Source organism: Pseudonaja textilis, chromosome 3 (genome assembly GCF_049901715.1).
Source record: "Pseudonaja textilis isolate UNSWEBS1 chromosome 3, rPseTex1.2, whole genome shotgun sequence".
NCBI classification, from domain to species: Eukaryota; Metazoa; Chordata; class Lepidosauria; order Squamata; family Elapidae; genus Pseudonaja; species Pseudonaja textilis.
The window spans coordinates 37145379-37170341 of NC_141992.1; the positions used below are offsets into that span (position 1 = coordinate 37145379).

Genomic DNA, 24963 nt, shown 5'->3' on the forward strand with positions numbered 1-24963 from the left:
GAGGCTCACAGAGAGAAGAAAATCCCGCCCACACCGCCTTCCTAGACTTGGAAAAGGCCTTCGACCGAGTCGCACGATCTCATCTGGTACGCACTGCGAGACCACGGCGTGCCTGAGCTGCTCGTACAATGGGTCCAACTCCTATACAGATGTCACAAAAGCCGTGTAAAAGCGGCAGCTGGGATATCAGAGGAGTTTAATATTACCATCGGCGTACACCAGGGCTCTGCTCTCTCACCACTGCTGTTCATTCTGGTGATGGACACAATTACACATGACCTGTACACGCCCGCCCCATGGACGCTGCTCTACGCCGATGATGTGTTCCTGGCCAACCTGTGCAAGGCTGAACTAGAGCACCGAGTCCAACAGTGGCATGACCGCCTCGAGCAGTTCGGGCTCCGCTGAACCTAAAGAAGTCCGAATACCTGACCACTGACAATGAAATGACAGGCTCCATCCACGTGAACGGGCAGGAGCTACCGCGCGCCTCCACCTTCAAGTACCTGGGAACTACTCTTGGGGAAGAAGGCCTACTACAAACTGAGGTGGCAGCCAGGATCAATGCAGCGTGGGGCAAATGGAAGTCCGTCCACGGGCGTCCTCTGTGACAAGAAGATGCCGATGCGCCTGAAGGCGAAAATCTATAACTCTGTGGTGCGCCCGTGGCCATATACGGCGCAGAGTGCTGGCCGACCACCAAAGAAGTCAAAGCAGACTCCAGATAATGGAGATGCGAATGCTCCGATGGTCGGTAGGCCTCACCCTACTCGATCGCGTCAGGAACGAAGAAGTGCGTGAGACGGTTCAACGCCGTGCCCATCCCCACGGTCATGAGGCAGTCCGGCCACGATGGTTCGGCCACGTGAGCGCGCCAAGGAAGAATCCATCATCAAATCTGTAATGAAGGTGACTGTCGGAGGAGCGAGACCGCGTGGTAGACCTAAACAACGCTGGATGGACACGATCAAGGCCGATCTAGAGATCGCGAAGGCAGACCCGACACACGTGGCAGACAGAGAGGTGTGGAAGCAGTACTCAAGGACATTAGCGGACCTCGCCCGAGCGCGAGACAAACGCTGAAGAAAAAGAAGAAGAAGAAGAAGAGAAGAAGTTGCTCTTCTTTGCATTTCTTCCATAGTGTGGCAAAAATGGCCTGTTCTCCAGTGTGCTGAGCAGAGAATCCAAAGAGAATCCGCCTTTCTGCCCAGAGACTTTTAAACAGTGTAGCTAGGTTAGCCAGACCTGTAAGGTAAATAGATCAGAAGTTCCCCAAACTAGAAGTCAAAGAAGAGGTTTGTGGGTGAATGGGTGTGAAACCCTATCATGCTTCAGAAGGCAAAGCAAGAACACTGTCAAAACTCTCTTCAGGTTTTACTCTCCACTTTGCCTACACTAGCCCAGGCAGTAATGGATAGTTTTGGTACATCAACATTTAAGAACCCCAGTGGACGTAACTTAAAATTACTACAAGTTGATACAATATTTATTTCCTGATCATATCTGATTCTAAGGAAAAATTCGTTTATAATTTGAAGAAGTTTTAGGGATATGTGGTGAACGCAGATTTGAGATTCCCTGAATTTGTATAAATTGTTCTGTTTACTCCATATTTCCTATTTTTTGATACATGTATTTATGTGATTGTAACATTGCTATCAAGAGGTGTTTAGTTGTAGTACGTATATCATGAAAAGAATCATAAGACAGACACTTCTCCCCCGCTTCAACTTCTAGGTTGCCCCAAGTTACACTTATACATTCTTGAATGAAGAAATCTAACCATACACTGGGAAGAAAGTACATATAATTTTCAAATAGTTTTTGACTGCATTGGTTGAAAGGAGTCTACCACTTTTGTGCAAATTTTTGTCAACCCATACCCATACATTACTCAATTCCTGCTTAATGTCATTTCTGGACCAATTAAAATGTAGGCACAAAATCCTTTACGGAAAAAAGACACAAGTTTTAAAAGCAATTACTTCCTTCATCATATAAATCGTTTGATGATATAAAACCTTCCTGAAGATATTTCTAAAAAGTAATTAGATCTTAATGCTATTGGTGACCTCTTCCAACACCTTGCTGACTAATACTGAAAGTTCAGTGGTGGGATTCAAAAAATGTTACTATTGGTTCTGTGGGCGTAGCTTGGTGGGCGTGGCAGAAGGATACTGCAAAATCCCATTCCCCCACCCACACCCCACTAATCTGCTTTCCGGTCAGTTCTGTTGTGCAGGGCAACAAAAGAAGATCCAGCTGATTAGCTGGGACTTGGGAAGCAGCGAATAGATGGGGGCGGGGCCAACCAGAGATGGTATTGGCCAGTTCTCCGAATTATTCAAACTTTCTGCTACTGGTTCTCCAGAACTGGTCTGAACCTGCCTCTGTGAAAGTTGCATTTCTAAAGCAAGTGGCCTGTTAGATGAATTGTCTTCATTTTATATTTTATATTTCATTGTTCAAGAAACATCAGGCAACCCCCAGAGGTGTAATATCACCCCTTTCTTCTTACCTTAACTCTTCCACTGGTGCAAGAGGCTGGAGATTGAGGATGCTAACGGATGCAGTGGATTAGATTTTAATGCAATCTGTTGAACTTTATACTAAGGACAACAAATGCCTTTGGAGAGCCCTTCAAATTCAGAATTGCTTTATATAAAATTGTTTTTCAACCTTAGCAACTTTAAGACATGTGGACACTCCAACTCCCAGAATTCCCCAGCCTGCTATGCTGACTGGTTGATATAAATAATTTGAAATTAGTACATAGGGTCTCCCTGTGGAATTGAACTTCTGAAGAGGGTATCAAAACATTTAACTTGGTTTTCATGGATTTATATCAAATGGTAGGAGATCTCAAATATTTAAGAAGACCCAAGGCTATATTTGGATGGAGAATATCGAAAGTGACTTAGGAATCTCACCTGCTCACAAGCAATGAATCTATTAACCTAACAGGCTTCTTCAGATACAATCAAATCCCATGAGACAATTTGTACTGTGATGGTCGATGCTTTTGTATTGCAGCAGCCCTGGTTTATGCAGGCAAAAATACTTTCCCTGGGTGGGCTTGACCTCAGCAATGAGGGGAGCAGTGATATTCAATCATCTGGCAATTCTGTAGTTTTGGAACTCCTGGCTTCAGGAAATTAAATTAATTCCTGTTGGGAATTTGGAATGGAAAACATTTAAAATGTGTTTTGGCTTGCAGTGTTGGAAAGAGGTTAGAAAAAAAAATGCCTGTCACATGGTATGAGCACTTTCCAACAGCCCTCTCTTCTGCAAAGAGATCAGGAAAGGTGCTCTCTTTTTCAATCCTGGCAATGTTGCAAGGGGAAATTTAAAAATAAATAGAAATCCATCTCTGGAACAGTCTCTGTAGAGTCTTTTTAAGCATCTTTTTCTTATTACTGATGCCCAATAGCCAATCAAATTTCAAAAATAGGAAATTTGCTTCTTGCAGCGTCATAAATGAATATGTGCTTAATGTATTTAGACAGTGTTTCTCAACCTTGGCAGATTGAAGATGTGTGGACTTCAACTCCCAGAATTCCCCAGCCAGCTTTGCTTGGAATTCTGGGAGTTGAAGTCCACACATCTTCATATTGCCCAGGTTGAGAAACACTGTATTTAGATATTTAGATATTTAAGACTGAAAGGCAGTGATTTAAAAAAAAAATTAGAGGGAGGAAAGGAGGGAGAGGCTGGGCTCACACACCATGCAAAGCAATAAACAAAGTTTGTTATAATATATTATGTGACTCCAGCCAATGGGATTTATTGGTTAATATGTGGGAAGAAATCAGCAAGATATTTGGTAAACCATAGTTAAACAAGGCCTGGAGCACAGCAAGAACAGGTGAGAAAGTTTATAATGAATGTGGTTGAGACAATTTTAATAATCAGAGACTGTGTGCCTAATAATATGCTAGATACAAGTGTGACTGGATCATTTGAAATTGGCTCAGTGTGTTGAGCAATTTCAGCAATTGCAAGTTAGTTTACTGTTTAATATATTATATGAATTCATGCAAACTAAATCAGTTCAGTAACAAATGATTAGCATATTACAGGTAGTTCTGGACTTACAGTTACAGCGGCAATGAAAAAAGTAACTTATAACCCTTTTTCACATTGATGATTTTCGTTGCAGCATCTCCATGGTCACATGACCTAAATTAAAATGCTTGGCAACTGACACATATTTATGATGGTTGCAATGTAAGTGATCACCCTTTGTGACCTTCTGACAAGCAATGTCAGTGGGGACAGCAGATTCACTTAACAACTGAATTACTAATTTTACAACTGCAGTGATTCCTTAACAAGAGTGGCAAGGAATGTCATAAAATGGGGGTAAAACTCACTTAACAAATGTTCCACTGACCAACATAAAGTTTGGGCTCAGCTGTGGTTGTAAGTTGAGGACTACCTGTATTCTTTAGTAGCAACTATTGATTACTTTTTAAAAATGAAATTGGGAGGACATAAAGACAATTTAAGAAATTGTAGATACATTCAATTATTTCTAAAGTCTTAGACTTAATTCATATTGTGATCTAGCTGTTCTTGCAAAAATGTTATTTACTGGTAACCAAAGGAAGGTTCAATATCTGACTTCATTTGTTCCATTTTGCTGTCTTCAGACACTATCAATTACCACAGTGGAAGAATTGTCTTTTGTCAGTCACACTTAGGCTTGTGACGTTTGTAGATTGCTCATCTTACTTTATAAGGTCACTGAATGTTAAAAGGTTTCCTAAAACTTCCATGAGGCTGTTTCAGTTTGTAATGGTTAAGTCTTCAGTTCTCTTGAGGGTGGCTTCACTTAGATAGACCGTCTGTCTTTCTAATAGGAGAACTTAAATGCTGTCAGAAAAGCAGACCTTCTGGTGGTCTGAATGTGGCCATGTTCAGCTGGTATCCTGTAACTCTTTAATAGAGATTCCAGTTACAGCATCTAGGTTACAGGAGGATGGCTTTTGATTCTGTTTTTGATAGGTAAAAAAATTGGGGATGAGCCAATTAAACATGGTTCTATGATAACTGTCATTCCGTAGGGCTTTTCTGTCAGTGTTTTGGCCAGACACAGCTTGCTAGTCATAGCCACAACTTTCCATTGAAGACTAGCAGATATTCTGTCCACTAGGTGCCTTACCAGAACAGGATAGTAGACCTTATCAGGACAAAAGTCACCTATTCTGATGACAGATACAGTTACATGGTTTGCAAGCCTGTGCAAGTTCAAATACTAGTATTCTATTCTTTCCATTGGGTGTGGAGGCTCATGAAGGGTTGGGCCTTGAACAAGAATAGCCAGTATTTCTCCTGAGATAGATTAGGATATGATCATATTTGAAAACTTTATCAGATTTCAAGAGCAACATACTAAAGTGCTATCCTGCTACCCTGTTGTAGTGAAAATTGTAGATTTGGTCTTCCTTTAAAAACGAGACATGCCATTAGACTAATATGGACTGTGTCCAATGTTCAAAGAATGTCATTTGGTCAGGAGAAAATGTAGAAGGGATCACTGAAAGGCAATGAGAACCAAAAACTGACCTCCGGCATTTTATAAAGACAAGCTTTATTTTTATTTAAAGCTTTAATTTTGGGTGCATGCTATTTCCTCACGTAAAGACAGAAAGTTCAGCAGTAGTTTAATTTGTCCAAAGTAGACGATTCTACAATAGTTTTTTTTTAAATACCAGTGTTCAAAAAGTTCACCCTTTCATGATATTGTAATCATGTCCTGCTGACATCATTTTTTAAAAAAAATCCATTCAATTATTGACTGGAAGATTCTCAGAGACCATCTAGACAAGTCCCTGCAATTTTCTTGGCAAGGTTTTTCAGTAGTGGTTTGCCATCACCTTCTTTTACCTCATGTGGCTATTTCATGATCTGTTCCTACCACATCTTAACTTATAGGGCATTGAATTAACCTGATTGCCTGGGTTTACATAACATACTATTGAAGTGGCCACAATGGTTAGATTTTATAACAAACAGAGTCATATATTTATTCTAGTGTGTCTTACGAGCAATATTTGTTTAATTTGCAGTTCAGTATGTTGGACTAGCCCAGAAACAGAGTTGATTAAACCATAACTCAGTTAACTAAGTTATGTGAGCAGAATCAGTCTCTTAATGGATGTAACAATCATATGACACCTGCTTTGCAAGGTAGATCAGAAAAGCTTCAAAAAGATTCCCAGGATTAGCTAAATATGTGGGTTGAAGCAGGAGTTAGACTGGTGTTGAAAAGAGAAATGACAGGGAAGCATTGAGGGAAAGAATCACTGTAAAGATCTGAATCATACAGGCAACGCTACTTTCTTTTCCCCTTTGTATGAGAATCCTGCATTGTCAGTTATAAATTTTTCACATTTTGTGAGAGGATTTCTACCCCTGCATGTTACACTACTGTATCCTTCTTTGGTTTCCAAAATTTCCATGGATCTTTTGAAAATCATTAGCCCTTGATGCCAGTCTCCTCTGAAGAATGGCCTTGTTGCTGCTCTATATCAAGCCAGGAGGAATATAGACAAAAGGAATGTAGAACAGAGTGATTTCTTCGATTCCTATCCATGTTGTTTCTAGATAGGTTTAATTGTACTTAATTCTGATTCTAATTCTTAATGCTAGAAAAGAGAGTCTGAACTGATAATAGGAACAGAACTGTCTGAGAGAATGAGAACTGCCTTGTGGTACAGGATGAGCACTGTGAAATTGTGTGAGATCTCTATGGATTATGTCAGTGATATTTGGGGAAGGCCTGGGGTATCTATAGGGATTAGAGGTCAAGGAAATCTTTACTAATTTGACAGTATTTTCTATCACTGAGGTCCCTATTTGTCAGATAAGGGTTGGATTAAATATGCCATCCATACAGGCATGAGGTTTTCCATTTGGAAACCTCATTTCAGTATACATCTATATTTGGTGTTGGCAAGTTTTTGCATGGTAGGGTTACTTTCAGTGCCATTTTTGGTCTTCTAAAGACTGTAGAGCAGGGGTGTCAAACTCAAGGCCCGTGGGCCACACCTGGCCCACAGAATGCTTCGATCTGGCTTGTGGGCCTGCCTGGAAACAGCAAAGGACCAGCCCATGGTGCCTCTGCCAGCAAAATGGAGCTCGGGAAGGACATGCGTGGGCCTCCTGTGCTCCATTTTTGGCCACGATGGCCTCCTGCAGCCCTCTGCCAGTGATAATGCAGCTCAGAGTAGAGTAGAGCTCCGTTTTCACTGGCAGAGGGCTGCAGGAGGATGTCGCAGCTGAAAACAGAGCCTTGATGAAGCTGGCCACACCTCCTGGCTATGCCCCTTCAGCCCCTAGAGGTCAAATACAACCCTGATGCAGCCCTCAATGAAATGGAGTTTGACACCCCTGCTGTAGAGGATATATGTAGTGATGTCAAAAAAGAGCCAAAATAAGTAGGGCACTTTTTATCTATTTGGAGGGGGGCATCAAGGAACAAAATAAGTATGTTAAGATTCGTAGGAATTAAAATAATCTTTTTTTTTTCTTTTAAAAAGGAAAAAAATAAGTGTAATTTGGGATGAAGCTGTCACAGAGCTGGACTTTGTCACAGACAATCTTTTATATTCTGAAAACTCCAAGAGTGAAGGGTTTTCTTAATTTTGGTACAATGCTCCTGCATTTCACTCTTCAGTTATAGCTTGGGATCTCAGCAACTAGAAAGTGACTTGCTGTGACAATGACGTTTGTCAGTTGCTGGTTAGCTCATGTAGCCAACCACAAAATGGGTGAATTCTAGGACCGAGCAGTGCTTTGAATTTAGTTCCAAAATGGTGCTTTGGAATGCATCAGAGTGCAAGGGTACTGTGTGATTGTACTTATTGTACCAATATCTCATATTGGTTTTGTGAAACAAAGGGCTTCTGCTGCATAAAATATTATCAAACAGCCTTTGGCAAGCAGCAGGAAACAATATCAGCATAACATCTACTCCTTTACTTCAAATTTTGATTCTGCTTATTCTGGTCTGCCATCAAATGGTGGTGTCTTCATTTGAAGGGTGCAGGGCATTTTAAGGGAAGGCATTTATTTCCTTTCCTGCCTGCAAAGCATTACTGACTGGTGGAAAAGCACCCATCAATCATTAGCTTTCATGTAGAAAAGGGCTGGAGTAGGGCAAGAGACAGGTTTTGACAGATAGATAGGCTGATGGGTTTAGCCATCTGTCAGTCTCACTCCTCACTTTGCACAAATGTTTTGTGTGGGTGAATTCAAAGAGAGATAGACTAACAGCTGATCAGCATAGGTGGGAGAAATTGCACAGTGAAGCAGTAAAGCCTTTCCACAGTGCTCATTTTATTCTTTATTTAGAGCCATACCTCAAGGCCACAAATTAGCTTGGAGATCTGGTTGATACTGGGAAGAACCCAGTTTGCAAGAGCTACACATCACAACGAAGAAGGACTTCGTTTGACATTTCACCCTGAGATTAATGCAAGTCTCTATCAGCTTCAAATGTAATAGGTATGAGCTTCCAATCCTTTGACTTGAACTGTTGAAGCGTTTTGATTTTAATGGTAATTTTTCTGCAACTACTGTTTGAATATCCAAGACAGTAGTAGTAACAGTGGCTGAGGAACTATCTTTTACTTTGTTCTCAAATTTGCTTCAATTTGATACTCAACTCTATAGGCAAGGAAATTTCAGTGTGGCTGAGCTCATTTCTCTAGGTCAGATTTTCTTACCTATATTCTTGACTTCATCCAGTGCTAAATTTCTAGATTTGGGAGCGAAGTTGTAAGTTGATATAAAGCCAATTCTCATAAATATGATGGTGGGTTTCTTCTTCTCTTAGCACTGTTTTAATTGTATCACAAATATAGAACATAGTACGTGTTAAGAATATCTAATGAGATATTCTTAAAAGGGTATTTTTGAGAATCAGATGAGTGTACATCAGGGCTGTCAAACTCCCAGCCTGCGGGCTGGACACATTACACACTGGCTGAGCCCCTACCTGGTCTAGCGAAGGGGGAAAAAATCCTGATATGTCAGGTGACAGTGACGCTGCCATGATGATGTAAGTTTGACACCCCTGGTGTACATCATACAAATTCATTGGCTAAAATGCTTGTATTACTTGCAACTTCTGTCAAATGTATATTTTTTTCCCATTCTGTTGTGTTCAGTTCTTAGAGACAAGACCCTGCAGTTTTCTTGGCAAGGTTTTTAAGAAGTAATTTGCCATTGCCTCTTTTCTATGGCTGAGAGATAGTCGACCACCCCAGGTCGCTTTGTGCCTAAGGTAGGACAAGAACTCACAATCTCCTGGTTTCTGGTCTGATGCTCTAACCACTACACCAAACTAGCTGAGAGTAATGAAAAAGTTACATATTTTTTATCGGTGAATAGGCTGGAAATCTAGGTCTGTTGCTCTGCAGTATAAGGAGAGAAGATCATAATTTTTTGTTTGTTTTTAATAAGGGAGTCTTGTGGAAAATAATTTATTTGTTGTGACATTATCTGATTGGGCCTTCTAGTCTTGATAAATGTCCTTTGTCTCTTTTTCTACAGTATAGCATCAGGATGCCCTTCTTTCTGCAAAAGTTGGATCATTCCACAAACTGGATATAATTAACGAAAAGGAATTTGAGTTTTGGAAATTCTCTAATCTCTAATATATATCCAAAGGCAGCATGCTGTGATGGGGCTCTTATGAGTTTAGCTTGCCTGCCATGCACCCCACAGGGAGTGTAGATACCAGCTTTTCCCGTACGGCTGTGCAAACCTTGTCCCGTAGCCACTGCCGGAACATAAAGCAAAAGATTTCTCAGTGGGAAGGTCGGACAAAAGGGGTCTGCCAAGAAGAAAGGCAGAAACTGAAGGATTTTGGGGTCAGATATGGCCTCGACAGCAGGGAAAAGCCGTCGGCTCCTGCACCTGACAAGAGCATAGAAGCAAATGTTCAGAGTTTAGGTTTAGATTTCTGGGAAAACTCTAATCTCGGCTCTGTGACTGAGGAGGAAGAGGAGGAGGAGGAGGAGGACCATCACTTCCAAGAGATTTCCAGAAACCATTCAGTGGAGCAACTTTCTAGTGACACTTTATCTGAAACAGCAGATGCTACAGAATGGCCACGGGAGAGACTGCCCCCTGGGAATTTCTACACCTCACGGGGCCTATGGAAACAGATAGGAACTCTTCCTTTTGATGAAGAAGCTTCTGTTGCACTGGACTTAAAAAGGAAACGGGAAAGCTGTGGTTCGACAGAGAAGGAGCTGAATGTAGCTCCAGCAAAGAGCCTGGAGACAATATATTGTGATGTGGAAGGTCAGGAAAGGCGGCCAGCCATCAACCCAGTGCCCAAACCGCAGAGGACTTTCCGTTACCATTCTGAGAAGGACCAGGCAAACTTTGCTAATGGATATCCCAGCAATAAGAAGCCATTGGAACAGCTGTGTAATGGGATCTATCCTGCAACTGCCTCCCATGAGTCTGACCGCAGAACAGGCAGCAGAGGAATCCGAGGCAGGTCTAAGAGGTGGGTTGAAGCTTGACCTCTTCTGTAGGGGAGGAATCTAATTTGCTCTGTTTGTTGCAAGCAGTTATTAAGACTGTTGTGTTCTGGAGTAGTATGTAATTGGTGGAGAAAATCTATTTATGTGGTGCTCTATATGGGGTGGCCCTTAAAATAATCAGAAGCTTCAGGTGGCCCAGAATACAGTAGTGTGGACAGCCTTGGTATGCCCATGTAGCAGTGCTGCTTCATGAGCTGCATTGGTTGCCAATTTGCTTCCAGGTATGATTGAAAGTGCTGGTCACTTCCTATAAGGGCTACATGGCAAACGTCCTGGTTACTTGTGGAACCACCCATTGTTTCCCATTGTATGTCCAACTGGTTTGATCTGGCTGGGTTGGGATGCTGCGGATGCCATTGATTAAACAACGTCATCTTTCAGGACCCCAGAAGTCTCCTTCTCTATTGCAGTGCCTACTCTCTCGAATGACCCCTCCCCAAAGAGTTTTGACTGCTCTCCCCCCGCCCCCCATTGCCATTTTGAAGGGCCCTGAAGAAGTGACTCTTTGCCCAGAACTTTGACAAGACGATGGACACCATTTTTCTTCCTTTTCCTTGTTCCCAACTGGGTTTGTTTTCCCTGCTATGTTTGATTATTTGTTTTGTGTTTCTTATATTTTTACTTGTTTCTTAAATTATTTTAATAATTTGCAAACTGTCCAGTGTCACTGAATTATTATCATCATCATTATTTTATTGCCAAGAGTCAACACTGACTTGTTAGCGCACATAATCAGTCAATCAGTAGGTCATTTTTTCTCCTATAAACATTAACGAAGAAGCTTGCATAATTCTTGAGAAAACAAACATTTTTCCATTTAGAAAATTGCTTCCATTTACTTTCATAATTTTGCTTCATAATTTTGTTCATTGGAGTGGAGTAAATGAATGAAGAAAATGTTAATTTTTGCAGTAGTTGCAAAAAAACTGTGTACTAGCATGCATCCTTGTAGGTGCTTTATAGCAGTGGTTGCCAACTGGTGGGCCGGAACCACTGGTGGTCTGCGGGAAAATTTTGGTGGTCTGCAGAGAAATGTCCCCCCCCAAACACCCCCCAAAGCAATTAATCCAGGCTGCGTGGGAATACAAGGCTGTGCCACCCACATGGCCCACCCACTCACTGGCCCCCACCCTTCGCAAACCTTACCTTGAGTAGAGTCACGCAAGCTGGAACTGGAAGGTAAGACCAACGGCGGGACAGGTAATTTCCACCCCAGGTTGGCTTGCTGACATTGGTGGGAAAGTCGGTCCCATATTCCAGAGCTGCAGTAGTCACAAGACTGGCCCTTTGATCTTCCTGGAGCAGCTTCTCCAGTCCCTGGCAGGCCGATGCACCCGGGTAAAGGAGCAGCTGCTCCGCGACGACCAAAGGGCCAGTCCTATGACTACTGCAGCTCTGGAATAGGGGATCAACTTTCCCACCAACGTCAGCAAGCCACCGTCAGTCAAAATTCATATTAGTGGTCCGCAGGTTTTTAAATTATGAGTTTGGTGGTCCCTGAGGTCCAAAAGGTTGGCAATCCCTGCTTTATAGGACATGCCTTTAATTTTTTATTTTTGGCATGCAAAGTGTTGCATTAAAATAGAATTTCAGCCTTGAAAATGAAAACATTGCATTTGTTGCTACGTAACAGGAAGCTAGGTAATCATAAAATAAGACTAAAATGGGTAGGCAGTCCCTGATATGACTGTGTTTGAAAGATAAACACATTTACACATGTCAGATTCAGCATTTATGCATGATGTAGATTATCCTGGTGCAGAAATTTCTTTTAAAGTGGAATATGACAGTTTATTAGTGTGTATGGAAGCTGACTTGAAAAACGAACACCTTTCAGAAATTGCAGATGTATTTCACATTTTTGATCCTGTGAAATGAAGGATGATCTATCACTGATACGGTTCGTATCGTGCACTAAGAGCTATTCCCCTCTGTTGAAATAAAGTGCTATCTGTTGATCTTTTAAGGTGGCAGAAAATTATACTGATATTTTCTGCTCCTATTGCCAATCCCTATCCTGTCTCTGTTGTCCATGTTGCTGTCTTGGTTATGCATATGCAGTGTGTGATGGGCAAAGAGATTGACTGATTCCTCTGACTTTCCTATTCTTCCTTTTGTGCAAGTCATCAGCCAGCAAAAAAAAAGGCAAACCAGCCAGTTACAAGTGCTGCAATGAGAATGACTCTAGGCTCATCCCTGTCCTCCTTCTGTTCAATTACATTCAATTACATTATATTAAATATAGAAACAGGTAGCCCTCAGTTTATAATCAAATTGGGACTGGAAATCTAGTCATAAATCATTTTGGTCATAAGTCCAGGTTCACATATGACTTATCACAGGTTTTTGACATTTTTCGTGGTTGTCGGGCAATCACATGGCTGCTAAATAAACATCACATTCATTAAGTGAAACCATTCTCCTGAATGGGCCTTTTTTTTTTGCCAGAAACCAACAAAACTCACCACAAACTGGCAAAAATCATTCCAAATTGCAGTCATGTGACTGCAGGGTGCTGCAAACGATCATAGTGGCAATTCAGTTACCAAGCACCCAAAATGCAGTCACTTTATCATGGGGGGGGGGGGCACCATTTTACAATAGCCTCAAGTATTTTACAGGCCATAAAGCACAGGTTTTGAGATCATCGTAACTCTAAACTGTTGTAAAAGCACCGGTTGAGAACTACCCTGCAGACTCATGGAGACATAAAGTATCTGAGTATAACCAGATATAGAATATATCTCCCATTCATCGTTTACTTACAGGCAACAAATTCTGATTTTCAGATTCCTTGTTGTGTTGTCTTGGAGAGAATGATACTGTGGCAGTGATAGTGAACCTTTTTGTTGTGGTGTGCTGAAAGTGCGTACACACCCGATAACGTGCCAACACCCACAATGCAATGCATCCAGCCCCCCTTGCACATGCACCCACCCCTCCCCCTTATCTGCATTGTGCATGCGCGTGTGTCCCAGCTCATTGTCGGCCCGTTTGAGCTTATTTTCGCCCTACCAGGGGCTTGAGGGAAGCCTCTGCAGCCTTAGGAGGCCAAAAAATGGGGCTTCCAGAAGTGTCCATTTTCAGTCTCCGAACAGCCTCTGGAGTTCAGGGGAGGCCATTTTTGCCCTTCTGGAGGCTCAAGGGAAGACTCTGGAGCCTCTGGAGCCTAAAAATGGGTGCATTTTGGCACTTACAGTATTTCCGGAAGGCCCATTTTTCGGCCTCCCGAGGCTGCAGAGGCTTCCCTTGAGCCTCCAGAAGGGTGACAACGGGCTCAAACGGCCCGAAAATCAGTGGGAGGTGTGCACATGCTCAGTGCAGGTAAGTTTGTCTGGGGCTTGCATGCCCACACAAATGGCTCTATGTGCCACCTGTGGCACGTGTGCCATAGGTTCACCATCACGGTACTATGGGGTTGGTCCTATCATTTCAGTTTTGCTTTTTAAGACCTGCATTAAAATGATATGGTATACAGACTTAACACACTTAAAATATTGCTGGTGGTACTACTATTTGATTGTCTACCAAAATCTAGGGGACACCAGATTCAAGAGAGCTACTGTACTATCTAACTAAGTTCTCTTATTTTTCCTTAGAAGAATAAATATAAAACCAAATAAAAATCTGGTGTGTTTTAAAGTATTGTGAGACTCCAGTTTTTGTGGTTTGCAAACTATATTTCATGATTTATATTATGTAACTGAAGCACCAAGCAGGTGTGACTTGGATAAATAAACTGTGCTTTAGTATCAAATCAAATTGACTTTGATGGCTCCCTCCCCTCTTCCATTCTACATTGCTGGTGGAAGATTGAGAAGGACAGATTTTCAAAAATTGTGCACATAATTTTATTTTCTAAAACATCGGTTGTTTGTGTATACATATTAGTAATATACATATTATTATTTATATATACATAAGTATTTTTAAAAATTCATGCATTGCTAGGTAGCACACTTAAAAAAAGCTAGGAGATGAATAGCAGTGCTTGGTTTTGCACCTAAGATGTGTGATAACATATCCTATTCTTATTTATAGAAAGTCCTTTGAATTTGAGGACATCCAAAGTTATCGAAACAGACTAGCAGCCATCGAGTACCAAAAGCTTCACGAAGAACTAAATGGCACCACACCTGTCTGTCTCTATTGCACACAGTCAGAGGACAACCTCTACGAGGATATTATTGGTAAGATTCCAGATCTATTTAAAAGAGACAAGAAACAGCCTTCTGAAAGAAAAGTAACTGCTACGGCTCAGTTCTAGAGCAATACATATTCTGATCTCCTGTGCTAATATATTCAAAGTTATCTGATGAATATACACAGCTCCTCCACTGGGAAGCTAGAAATTAAAGACAGTCATTTGGGGATTTACTTTGATTGGGAACCTGGTGGCTCACTTGCTAAGACGCTGAGCTTGTCAATCAGGAAGGCTGGCAGTTCAGCGGTTCAAATCCCTAGCACCATGTAATGGAGTGAGCTCCATGATTTATTACTTGTCCCAGCTTCTGCAAACCTAGCAGTTCAAAAGCATGTAAAAATGCAAGTAGAGAAATAGGAACCACTTTGGTGGGAAGGTAACAGCGATCCATGCGCTTTCAGCGTTCAGTCATGCCGGCCACATGACCACGGAGACGTCTTCGGACAGCACTGGCTCTTCGGCTTTGTAACGGAGATGAGCACCGCCCCCTAGAGCCAGGAACGACTAGCACGTATGCGCAAGGGCAACCTTTACCTTTGATTCCTCTGTTTGTCACTCGTTGGGTAATACTTGATGCCAGTTTGTGCCTATAGAAAAATAGTAATTGGCAAATGTATGCGGTTGGTTTGTCTACCCATGCTCTGCTTCAAAATACTTTTTTTTTCTAGACCCTGCAAAAGAGAATCCCTATGAGGACATTAAAGTGAAGCCTTTGTGGAGGATCCCATCTAATTGGAAGCTGCCTCCTCCTCGAAATACCTTCAAGCCACCCAAGGTGAATGCACGTTTAGTGATTGTCCTCTCTAGTTAAATATTGGGCTTTGTGCCTGTGCTCTTACTATGCAGAAATCTGAACAAAATGAAGTTATTTGTCTACATCGCTCTGTGATTACAAATAAGTAGGTGCCTCGTTGTTTTGCCTTGTCTTCACTCTCACGTGAATCATCATATTGCAGTTGTTCACTGAAGAACATAGAGGTATGTACATTCACTTTTAAGAGAATGGATGCCCATGCAGCTGATTTAACTTTCTTTGGTCTCTATTTGACCCGAAGAGAATATTTTCCCTTCCATGCACAGAAAAGTTGTAAAAGGAGAAAATTGTACAGTATTTGTACAGTTGTGTTTGGCATAGGTTTTCCTTTTCAGGAATAGATTCATATGGATGTGATCCAAACCAAATGCTAGTGTAGCTTGCCATTTGTTTAACCAACCCAACTATTTCTTTTCTCTTCCCTACCTATACTTATGTAGCTGCTGTTGCTTAATTAAATCTTCAAATTTTTCTTATTATTGGCCATACTGGCTGGGTGTTAAGATTTGTAATTTAGAACCTTTAGAGAATTAGATGTTATGAGCTCTTACCTACCTACTACTTACCAAAGTTACTTATAATAATAGCTCCAAAATGTTCCATCCCAATTAATTTTTTGTACTTAGTACGTGTAGTCCTTGACCTACAATAATTCATTTAGTGACCGTTGAAAGTTACAACATCATTGAAAAAAATGATTTATGACCATTTTTCACACTTACGATCATTGCAGCATTCGCATGGTCACATGATCAAAATTCATACTGTTGGCAACTGCCTCACATTTATGACGGTTGCAGTGTCCCAAGATCATATGATCACCTTTTTTATGATCTTCTGACAAGCAAAGTCAATGGATAAACCAGATTCACTTAACAACTGCAGTAACTCACTTAACAATTGTGGCAAGAAAGATCGTAAAATGGGGCAAAACTTAGCAAATGTCTCATTTAGCAACATAAATTCTGGGCTCAATTGTGATCATACTTTGAGGACCACCTGCAGTGGATTGGAAGATGGGAGTAGGTTGCATATCTCTGATGGTTTGGGGAAAAGGAGATGTTTCCCTGGCAAATGAAATTATAATATTGGTAGTGCCTACTTTTCTATGCTGGGCCAGATGCGTCACATGCAGGCCAAGCCTCCCCTGGCTCCGCAAAGGCCAAAAACGTCGCGATATGTCATGTGACACAATTGAGTTTGACACCTGTGCTGTATACTGTTCTGAAATATAATGTTCTGAAACATATTCTGAAATATGTTAATTTATAGGTGTTTAATGAAGTACTGACAGCTACCATTTAAAAGGAAGAATTATTTTAGGCAAAAACCATTTTGCACAAAAAAGGGAGACATGGTGATATAAATTGTTCTCATGCAACTGCTTACCCTAACACAAATACTATTCCATTTTTCTTCATGTAATTTAAATCAAGGTTTTTTTAGTCGTTATTTATTTAGCTATTTATTAAAATTACATGGCCACATAACTCACTCTCAGCAACTCCAGGCAGTTTACAAGGTTTAGCCCCAAAGCTCATTGTTGTTTTGTTTCTTTGTGCAATTTAGTTACTTTTTAGGCGTAATCAAGTTAGTTTTTGGAGTGACTGCATGAACCATCATGCCCTTTATGCAATAATAACGTGTAATTCTCCCTAGAACATTCCTGTAGCTTGTTTGATCTTGTCCATCAATATAGCCTGTTGTCTTCTTCTTTCAACCTGTCAAGCATAAAAACTTTTCAAATCCATCATTCACTTGCCTCACATGTCCGATGCTCTTTAGACTTTGCTTCCTGCCTTAAAGAGAGCAATCGGCCTTTATTTAATCCAGGACTAATTGACTACAGTCTATGGTACTTTTAATAAGCAATATAATACAATTGTCCTCTTTTTACAGGACAGATTAGCAATGGAAAAACTGCTGCAGAAGAAAAAAGCCTTGAATTTAAGACTTAACTGTCTGTGCTCCTCAATGAGTAGAGCTATTGTGCATACAAACATACAAACATATATGCATACATACATATTGGTTTCGCCCAGCCATTCCTAATGTATACTAACACTGTAAGTTATGCAGATATGGGAACAATATGTAAACTTATTGCACTGTTTTACTTATTCTGAACTACTGTGTTTTCCTCTAAATTAATTCTTAGAACAGCTTCTTGCTCATTAGGAAGTTCCTTCTGATTATTATTTCTGTTAATTCTTCTGTTATTTTTCTGAAAGAAAAACTGGTCTGATTGGGCAGAGTGGGCATCCTCCAGCTTCCCCCTATTTAGCAGTGCCATCTGGTGGGACCTGGAGGTGTGCCTTGTCTCTAACAGCACCTGTTGTTTGGAATCACCTCAGCCATCTCAAGATGCATTTGACCTCCCAACTTGCCTGCGTTTAAAACTTAGTTTTTCTCTTGGCCTTGGTTTGAATGAGTGGTGGGTCTTCTTTGGTTTTTTGCTAAGAAGGGGTCCCTCCCCCAGATTTTGGAGTTTCCACCTGTGTCATTTGTATTTTGTGGGCAGTTTTATTGTGTATTGCCCGGAGTTATGTTACGAAAGTGACATAAAATAATTCTTTTTTAAAAATCTATTTATGTTAACAAATTCTACATTCTGGCATTACCTCCATAAGATCTTCTCTCTATATGTATTTTAATGATGAAATCTTAAACAAAATGTGAAAATTGGGTCAATAATTTGTTATTATTATTACTGTTGCTGCTTTCCAATCTGCACATTATGTTGTTTCATATTAGTTGACATGGATTTATCTGGATTTCAGCTGTCTTTGTCTTCAGCTTTAAATGGTTCAGGAGATATTTTATCTGCACTTAATACTTTCTTATTAACAGCGGATCTGCTGCCTGTCGTGTCTCATTCTCTTGTAGAATTGTTCCTGAATGTATTTTGCTTGTACGGATATTCCAGTCAATCTATAATATTATTTTCTAAAAGATCTTGATATTTATGTATTTAAAATATTTCTATGTTACTTTGTTTTGAAGTGAAATCTATGAAATATATTTTTTCACTATTCTTGAATGCCCCAACATTAACTATAAATTTTCTGATGATTTTTTTGGATCCTCTTAAATAGATTCCTCATTTCCTTTTCTTGTTATCTTGGGCTGTTTGTTGATATTTTTGATTAATATATCATTCCGTGCCCTTTCTTGCCTGATGTTGAAATTTGTTGACATATGATCTCCTTGTTGTTTAAGGCAATAGGGTCCTCGTTCTTTTGATGACTGCTTGTGCAACAATCAGCCCATATTCTCCTCTATTTAAATTTTGGATATTTTTCCAGTTTACTTTTCCTCTAGTCTCAGATCTTCACGGGCCATACTGTATAGATTAAATATCCGATATGTGTTGCTTATATTAAAATATGATTATGTATTTTTCATTTGCTCTTTTTAATTTATTTTTTTAAGTTTAGCCTATTGATGATTGTATCTAAGTCCACCTCTTGGTGATTGTATCTATGCAAGTTTTTTTAACTTCTTAATTTAGTAAATAGAACTGAGATTTCTGGCAATTTCCCATCCAAATACTAATCAGGCCCCACCATGCTTAGCTTATGAGGTCAGCTACATATGTCTATCTGCTGAGGTTGAAACTGATACATTTGACCCTAGTAATTTCCTATGTTCCACAGTAATATCTCTTTTTACGTGGAAAAGCTAAGAAAGAAGAAACTGCAAGGAATGGTGGCTTTCATGGGATTTCTTATCTTGAACAATCCTAAATTTTTCTGTGATTTGTAATCTGGCCCAGTGGTTGATGGCCATGATGGGTATAATGATTAATTCATTCCTGAAAGCTACATCTCTCTTTTCTTTCTCTCTTTTAATTCTAAGTAGAATTCATGGAGAAAGGGAAGATTGGGATTGTGGTTTACAAGGTGGGATGGACAGGAAGAGGATTTAACTTTTTCCCTTATTGCACAGTTCAAACAAAGAGCTCTCATATCTATTAGTCCCATTGTTGCTATACGTTGATTCCCTAGAGAGAAAAGAGAAAGGGCGAGATACCTTTCCTTCCAAGGCCTTATTTAGCACCACCTATAATTTGGGATAGAGACCTTATATAGTCTATTAAAAGGGAGGGAATATCTAATTAGACTTACCTGTTTGTGTTTGTCCCTAATCCAAGAATTATTTTGATTCCGTCTGACTTTTAATTATATCTACTGAAGACTTTCATATAATAATAGCAAACCCAATTTTTAGATCTTGCTGCTTTCACTCTTCTAAAAACCAAACTACCCTTTTGCATGGTGAGATGTTTCATTTTTGAGTCTATGTCTGTTTGTATCAAGTTCAGTGGGGATTGCTTTGTTTGTAAAACACTGGCATTCCTTTATCCTTCTTTCACATTTCTTTAGCTTCTTCACAAGCCACACTTTTTTCACCGTAAAACGTTGGAGCTAAAGAACACACGAATCTGTTTGCGCGGGAAGTTGCCAAAAGATTCAACACTGCCAGTTACGTTGACCGAATGGAAGTTCTTCAAAGCAGGAGATGCTGGAAGCAGGAAGAGAAAGAATCTTCCCCGGGTAAGCCAAAATATTAATAATTCGTTTCTGGGCAAATACCAGTTTTTGTTGCCATTTCTTCTCCTTATCTCCTCTGTACCACAACCTTTGGTTGGGTCATTCCTGTCATTTTTAATGAAAAGCAATTGCTTTCTTAAATAATTTTTTATTGCATTATTTAAATATGAGAGTTGTTGGTAATATCAGATTTTATTATAGTTCTCAACTGTGTTAATTGTACTTGCCACTCAGAGTCAGAAGCATGAGATGAGTGGCTGTATAAATTTAACAGAGACCTAGCTGATCTTTCTGAATTGGGTGCCCCCAGTTGTGTGGGATGGCAATTCTTAGAATTCCCTGTCTGGTCATCATTCAAGCTAGCTGAATTTTGAGAGTTGCCATCACACTACATGGGAGCTTGAGAACTGCTGTCACACTACATCCAGAAGGTCTTGCAATAACAGTGGATTATTATTTCAAATGTTTTCAATCTGAATTCAAAATAATCATAATAAAATAAATATTCGGTAAACAATATTACATAAAAAGACCTGAATAGGAAAATAACTGAAATTATATCTTTAAAAAGTTATCTTGACATCTTGTCTTGCTATATTTAGATTACGGTGCAGGTTCACTAGATGTCAACAGCAATATTGGGCAATATATAGTTAATACGCAGTTAAGTTCCCACTTACACCAGGAGTAACTGGGGAACAGAGTTTCTGAGTTAGATTGCTTAAAGTGACCTTGTTCATTTTACTTTGCCTGGACTTCTTTCTCTGGGGTTGCTTACTTTTGACTCATGATTTAACTTTCAACTGTTCTGTACTTTAAAGCTGTTGAGCAGCTCATTAAAGATGAGGCTATTAAATAAAATTTCAGTATAATTTCCTAATGTGCTTCTGGATGAATGATTAGTAGAAATGTGCAAGTAAGGTGAACATAGGAAAACTGAGAAGCATCAGTTATCACCTAGAGTTGTATAGATTTGGGTTAGTCTGTAATTACTGTAAATAAACAATTGCTGCCTGTTCATTGAAGAAATTGGAATCTTTTACAGTTAGTATCTTTTTATCAATCTTAGTAATTTATTAATTTTTAATAATCTACATACATATGTACTGTCTTTTAATGAATCTCACAATCATGAAACATTGCAAAGGAAAAGAACTGCAGATCAGACATCATGTTTACTTAAGAATTTGGGCAAAAGAAGGTCCCATTTTTGGTACTCAAAGCCAGAAGGCAAAAAGAGTCACATTGTTAGTTAGAATTTATTTTCATTATGATAGAGGTGGACAGAAGGAAAGCTAGCATATATACAAGTCAATTTTGCTCGCTTTCTAAGTATTGCATATCAGTATTGTGTGGAGCATATGAAGATGATTAATTGAACCATGAAGGATGACTAAAAAGTCCTATACGAGCATTATTTCTCAGACAAAATGATCACCCCAACCACATTCAGAAATGTCAGAGTAATTTACTGAGAGAGGAAGTGTATGTTATTCTGTCATCCTGAACTCATAGGACTTGGCCATGATTGCTGGAAGAATGCCCAAGTAAGCCAAGCATTCTTATTCAATTCCAGCATGGAAAATAATGTATTCTCCAGCACCTTGACATCATACATTCAGCATTTTCTAGTCATTCTTGAAGCCATTACAAATATTGCAGGCACCAGACTTTGCAACAGTCAGCTTAAAACTTATGCATGGGGAATGCATATTTCTAGTCTCTGTCATCTACGTGTATTCCAGAAAGCATCAGTCGCAGCTCCCTCCCTATCCTTTTATGTGGTACCACATATTTCTGAGTCCACTTCATTTTTTAATGTTTGACATCCAAAATCTGAAGAAGCTCTTAAACCAATGATTTAAACCAGGGCTGGGAAAATTTGGGAGGAATTGAAAAGAAGCTGAAGGAAAGAGTAGAAGGCCTGCAGAGTTTCTTGCATAGGTGCAGACTTTTCCTGAGGTCAAATTGTATCACCTTTTCCTTGAGCTGCAGACTGGATCTCTGAAATTCTTTTTACTCTACTTAGGTTCCTATAGTTAAGAAAAGAGTTGGGACTAAGAACTGTTTACCTGCTAACTGTCTTCTCCATCTCTATATGACTTGCAGTGAAGGGAATAACTGGGCCCCACCCTGTTGCCTTTGCATGGAATGCTGAATGCATTCTTGAAGCCGGGCAAGAGTGAACTTGGCCTGCATGCCATTGTCTAAAATAGCAAGTAGCTGAGCAGGAGCTGAGATCGTCAGCAAGTTTTGACTAGACATGCTGTGGCGAAGATCTTTCTGTCTTTTGCCTATGGCTTGAGACACTTGACACCACATGATGCTTGATGGGTTGTTGAACATGTGGCTATTTCTCTGCAAATTGGTAGAAACCAAACTACCCAAGAAAAAGTGTACAATTAAGAATTATACTATTTTCTAACAGTTTGTTCTAACAGTATCTAGCTAATCTTGACTGAACACATAAGCTAAGCAGGATTGGTCCTGGTTGGTAAATGGGAGAATGCCTGGCAGTTCTAGGCTCTTTTCTAGATAAGAAGTTAATATAAATCCTGGAAAAAAACTAGTGGCAAATCATTTCCATAATGTTTGCAAGAAAACTGTATAGATGCAAGATCAAGCTGAACACAATGGCATCTTCAAACTATGTGTGCACCAAAAAAAACCAAAACAAAGCAAAACCCTATAATGCTTGGAGACTGGATGCAAATAGGTTCACTGATGCTATGTGGTAAATGCATTCACCAGTTAGCATCAGTGAACCTATTTCCATCCATGTTTTATTCAATTTAGCTTTCATCGTGAGTTAGAATATTTTTGATATCCAGATTAAAGATCATTGTACATTACTAGCACTATGTAGATGAAAGTAGTCTTTTCTGTTTGGGGCATTCATGTTCCCATCAGTTCTTCTATTATAGCTCTGCTAAATTCTGTAGTGTTTCCTAACACTAGCCCCTGTATAAAAATGCAGTTTTTCTTTTTCTGAAACTTGTCGTCCCTCTTGATGATTTTTTTTCTTATTGGGTTTCAGCTTGTATTGAAGATACAAGAGATCTTTGATTCCAGAAGAGGAAAGAAACATGTGAAGTTGGTGATACAAATGGGAAAAGAACTTTCTCCAGCCAGAGGTATAAATGCTGGACTAAATGCAGTTCTTCTGGTCAATTCATTATTCTTTTGTTTTTATTTATTTATTTATTGTTATTATTATTTTATTTTATTATTTTTTTATTGGTCATCCACCTTACCACAGGGTAACTCTGGGTGTCATACAATATTAAAAATAAACTATATAAAACCTATACAGAATATGAATAAAAAACTATAAAAAAAATTCCGCCCTAACTAAAAGATGGGAAGGGCAGGACCAGAATGGTTGAGGGTGGAAGTGGAATTCCTGTTAATCAATCAACCGCCTCTACCATGATGCTGTCCCACTGGAGTCCCAAGCCAACTAGCAGAGCCAGGTCTTAGGTTCTCGCAGAAGGTCAGGAGGGTTGGAGCCGATCTCACTACAGGGGACAAGAGGTTCCAAAGAGCAGGAGCGATGGCAGAGAAAGTTTTTTTTTCTGGACCCTGCCAGCCGGAACATCCTGGCTGATTGGGCCCACAGCATGCCTTCTTTGCTGGTATGGGTGGGGAGGACCAGTCCTATTAGAACGAGACCTTTCAGTAACCTGGATTTAATTATGTTAATTCTGAGAAATATTGTGAACTGTGATTTCTCTTTTTTATCCTGTTGCCTCTTTAGGATGGTATAGATTTTTTGTTGCTAAAATAAGAAGAGCAAGATTGTGGTATTTTGTGTGGGTGTATATATCTTATCAAGGAATGTGGTGGCTCAGTGGCTAAGATGCTGAGCTTCATGATCAAAAGGTTGGCAGTTCAGCGGTTCAAATCCCTAGTGCCGCATAATGGGGTGAGCTCCCGTTACTTGTCCCAGCTTCTGCCAACCTAGCAGTTCGAAAGCACGTAAAAAATGCAAGTAGAAAAATAGGGACTAGCTTTGGTGGGAAGGTAACAGCGTTCCGTGCACCTTTGGTGTTTAGTCTTGCTGGCCACGTGACCACGGAGACATCTTCCAACAGCGCTGGCTCTTCAGCTTTGAAATGGAGATGAGCACAGCCCCCTAGAGTCGGAAACGACTAGCATATATGTGTGAGGGGAACCTTTACCTTTACCTTTTATATATCTTATCAATAGTCATTCCTGTTTTAGATGACTTTCTTCTTCCACATGTGTTGAAATATAAGCTAGAGCCAATGGCTGTTTGTGTAATCTACATTTTGCAAATCAATGGTGCCCACTTGCCTAGTAATGTTAAACAATTGATGGTGATGCATCTTTCCTCAATCCTCTGCATTGCATAATGAAGAAGGTGCCGCCGCAGAATTGTATAGTGAGCTCAACTTGCTTTATTTAACACCTGACCCATATGTAGATATGCTCCTGAACAGATACCTTTATGTTGCATACAATTGTTCCCAACTTTCAGAGGCATAGGAACATAATTGATTGTTGCTCTGTCAGGTTGCTTCCAACTTTTCCAGTTCCACCCAGTTGGCAAACGAGGGAAACTTTTTGTCATTTCAGGTGAAACCAGTGGATATGAGAGTGAACCAGAAAATCTGCCGAAAAGTGAGTGAGTGAATCACTGGGCCTAAGACAGGTCAAGTGGCATAATTATACCTTGCAGACAACTGTTGAGAGTGTCTATGTTCTATGCAAAATCTACCTAGTCAATGAAGTACTTTGGGACTGAGATCTATTTGAAAAATTGGAATGGTCACTATTTGCTGGACAAAATGGATGCATTATGAT

The 24963-nt window shown here is 40.0% G+C and overlaps 1 protein-coding gene across 3 annotated transcripts in view; it reads left to right on the top strand.

Moving 5' to 3' along the window:
- DENND2C (DENN domain containing 2C) overlaps positions 1–24963 on the top strand; it is a 58126-nt gene that overhangs the window by 14680 nt on the left and 18483 nt on the right. For all 3 annotated transcript variants that reach the window (XM_087929294.1, XM_087929296.1, XM_087929295.1), the window contains exons 2-7: positions 9562–10528; positions 14607–14755; positions 15438–15544; positions 19969–20139; positions 23174–23270; positions 24736–24780. In XM_087929294.1, coding sequence (XP_087785420.1) covers positions 9723–10528; positions 14607–14755; positions 15438–15544; positions 19969–20139; positions 23174–23270; positions 24736–24780 — 1375 coding nt within the window. In that variant the 5' untranslated portion in view covers positions 9562–9722. The remainder of the gene's footprint in view (positions 1–9561; positions 10529–14606; positions 14756–15437; positions 15545–19968; positions 20140–23173; positions 23271–24735; positions 24781–24963) is intronic.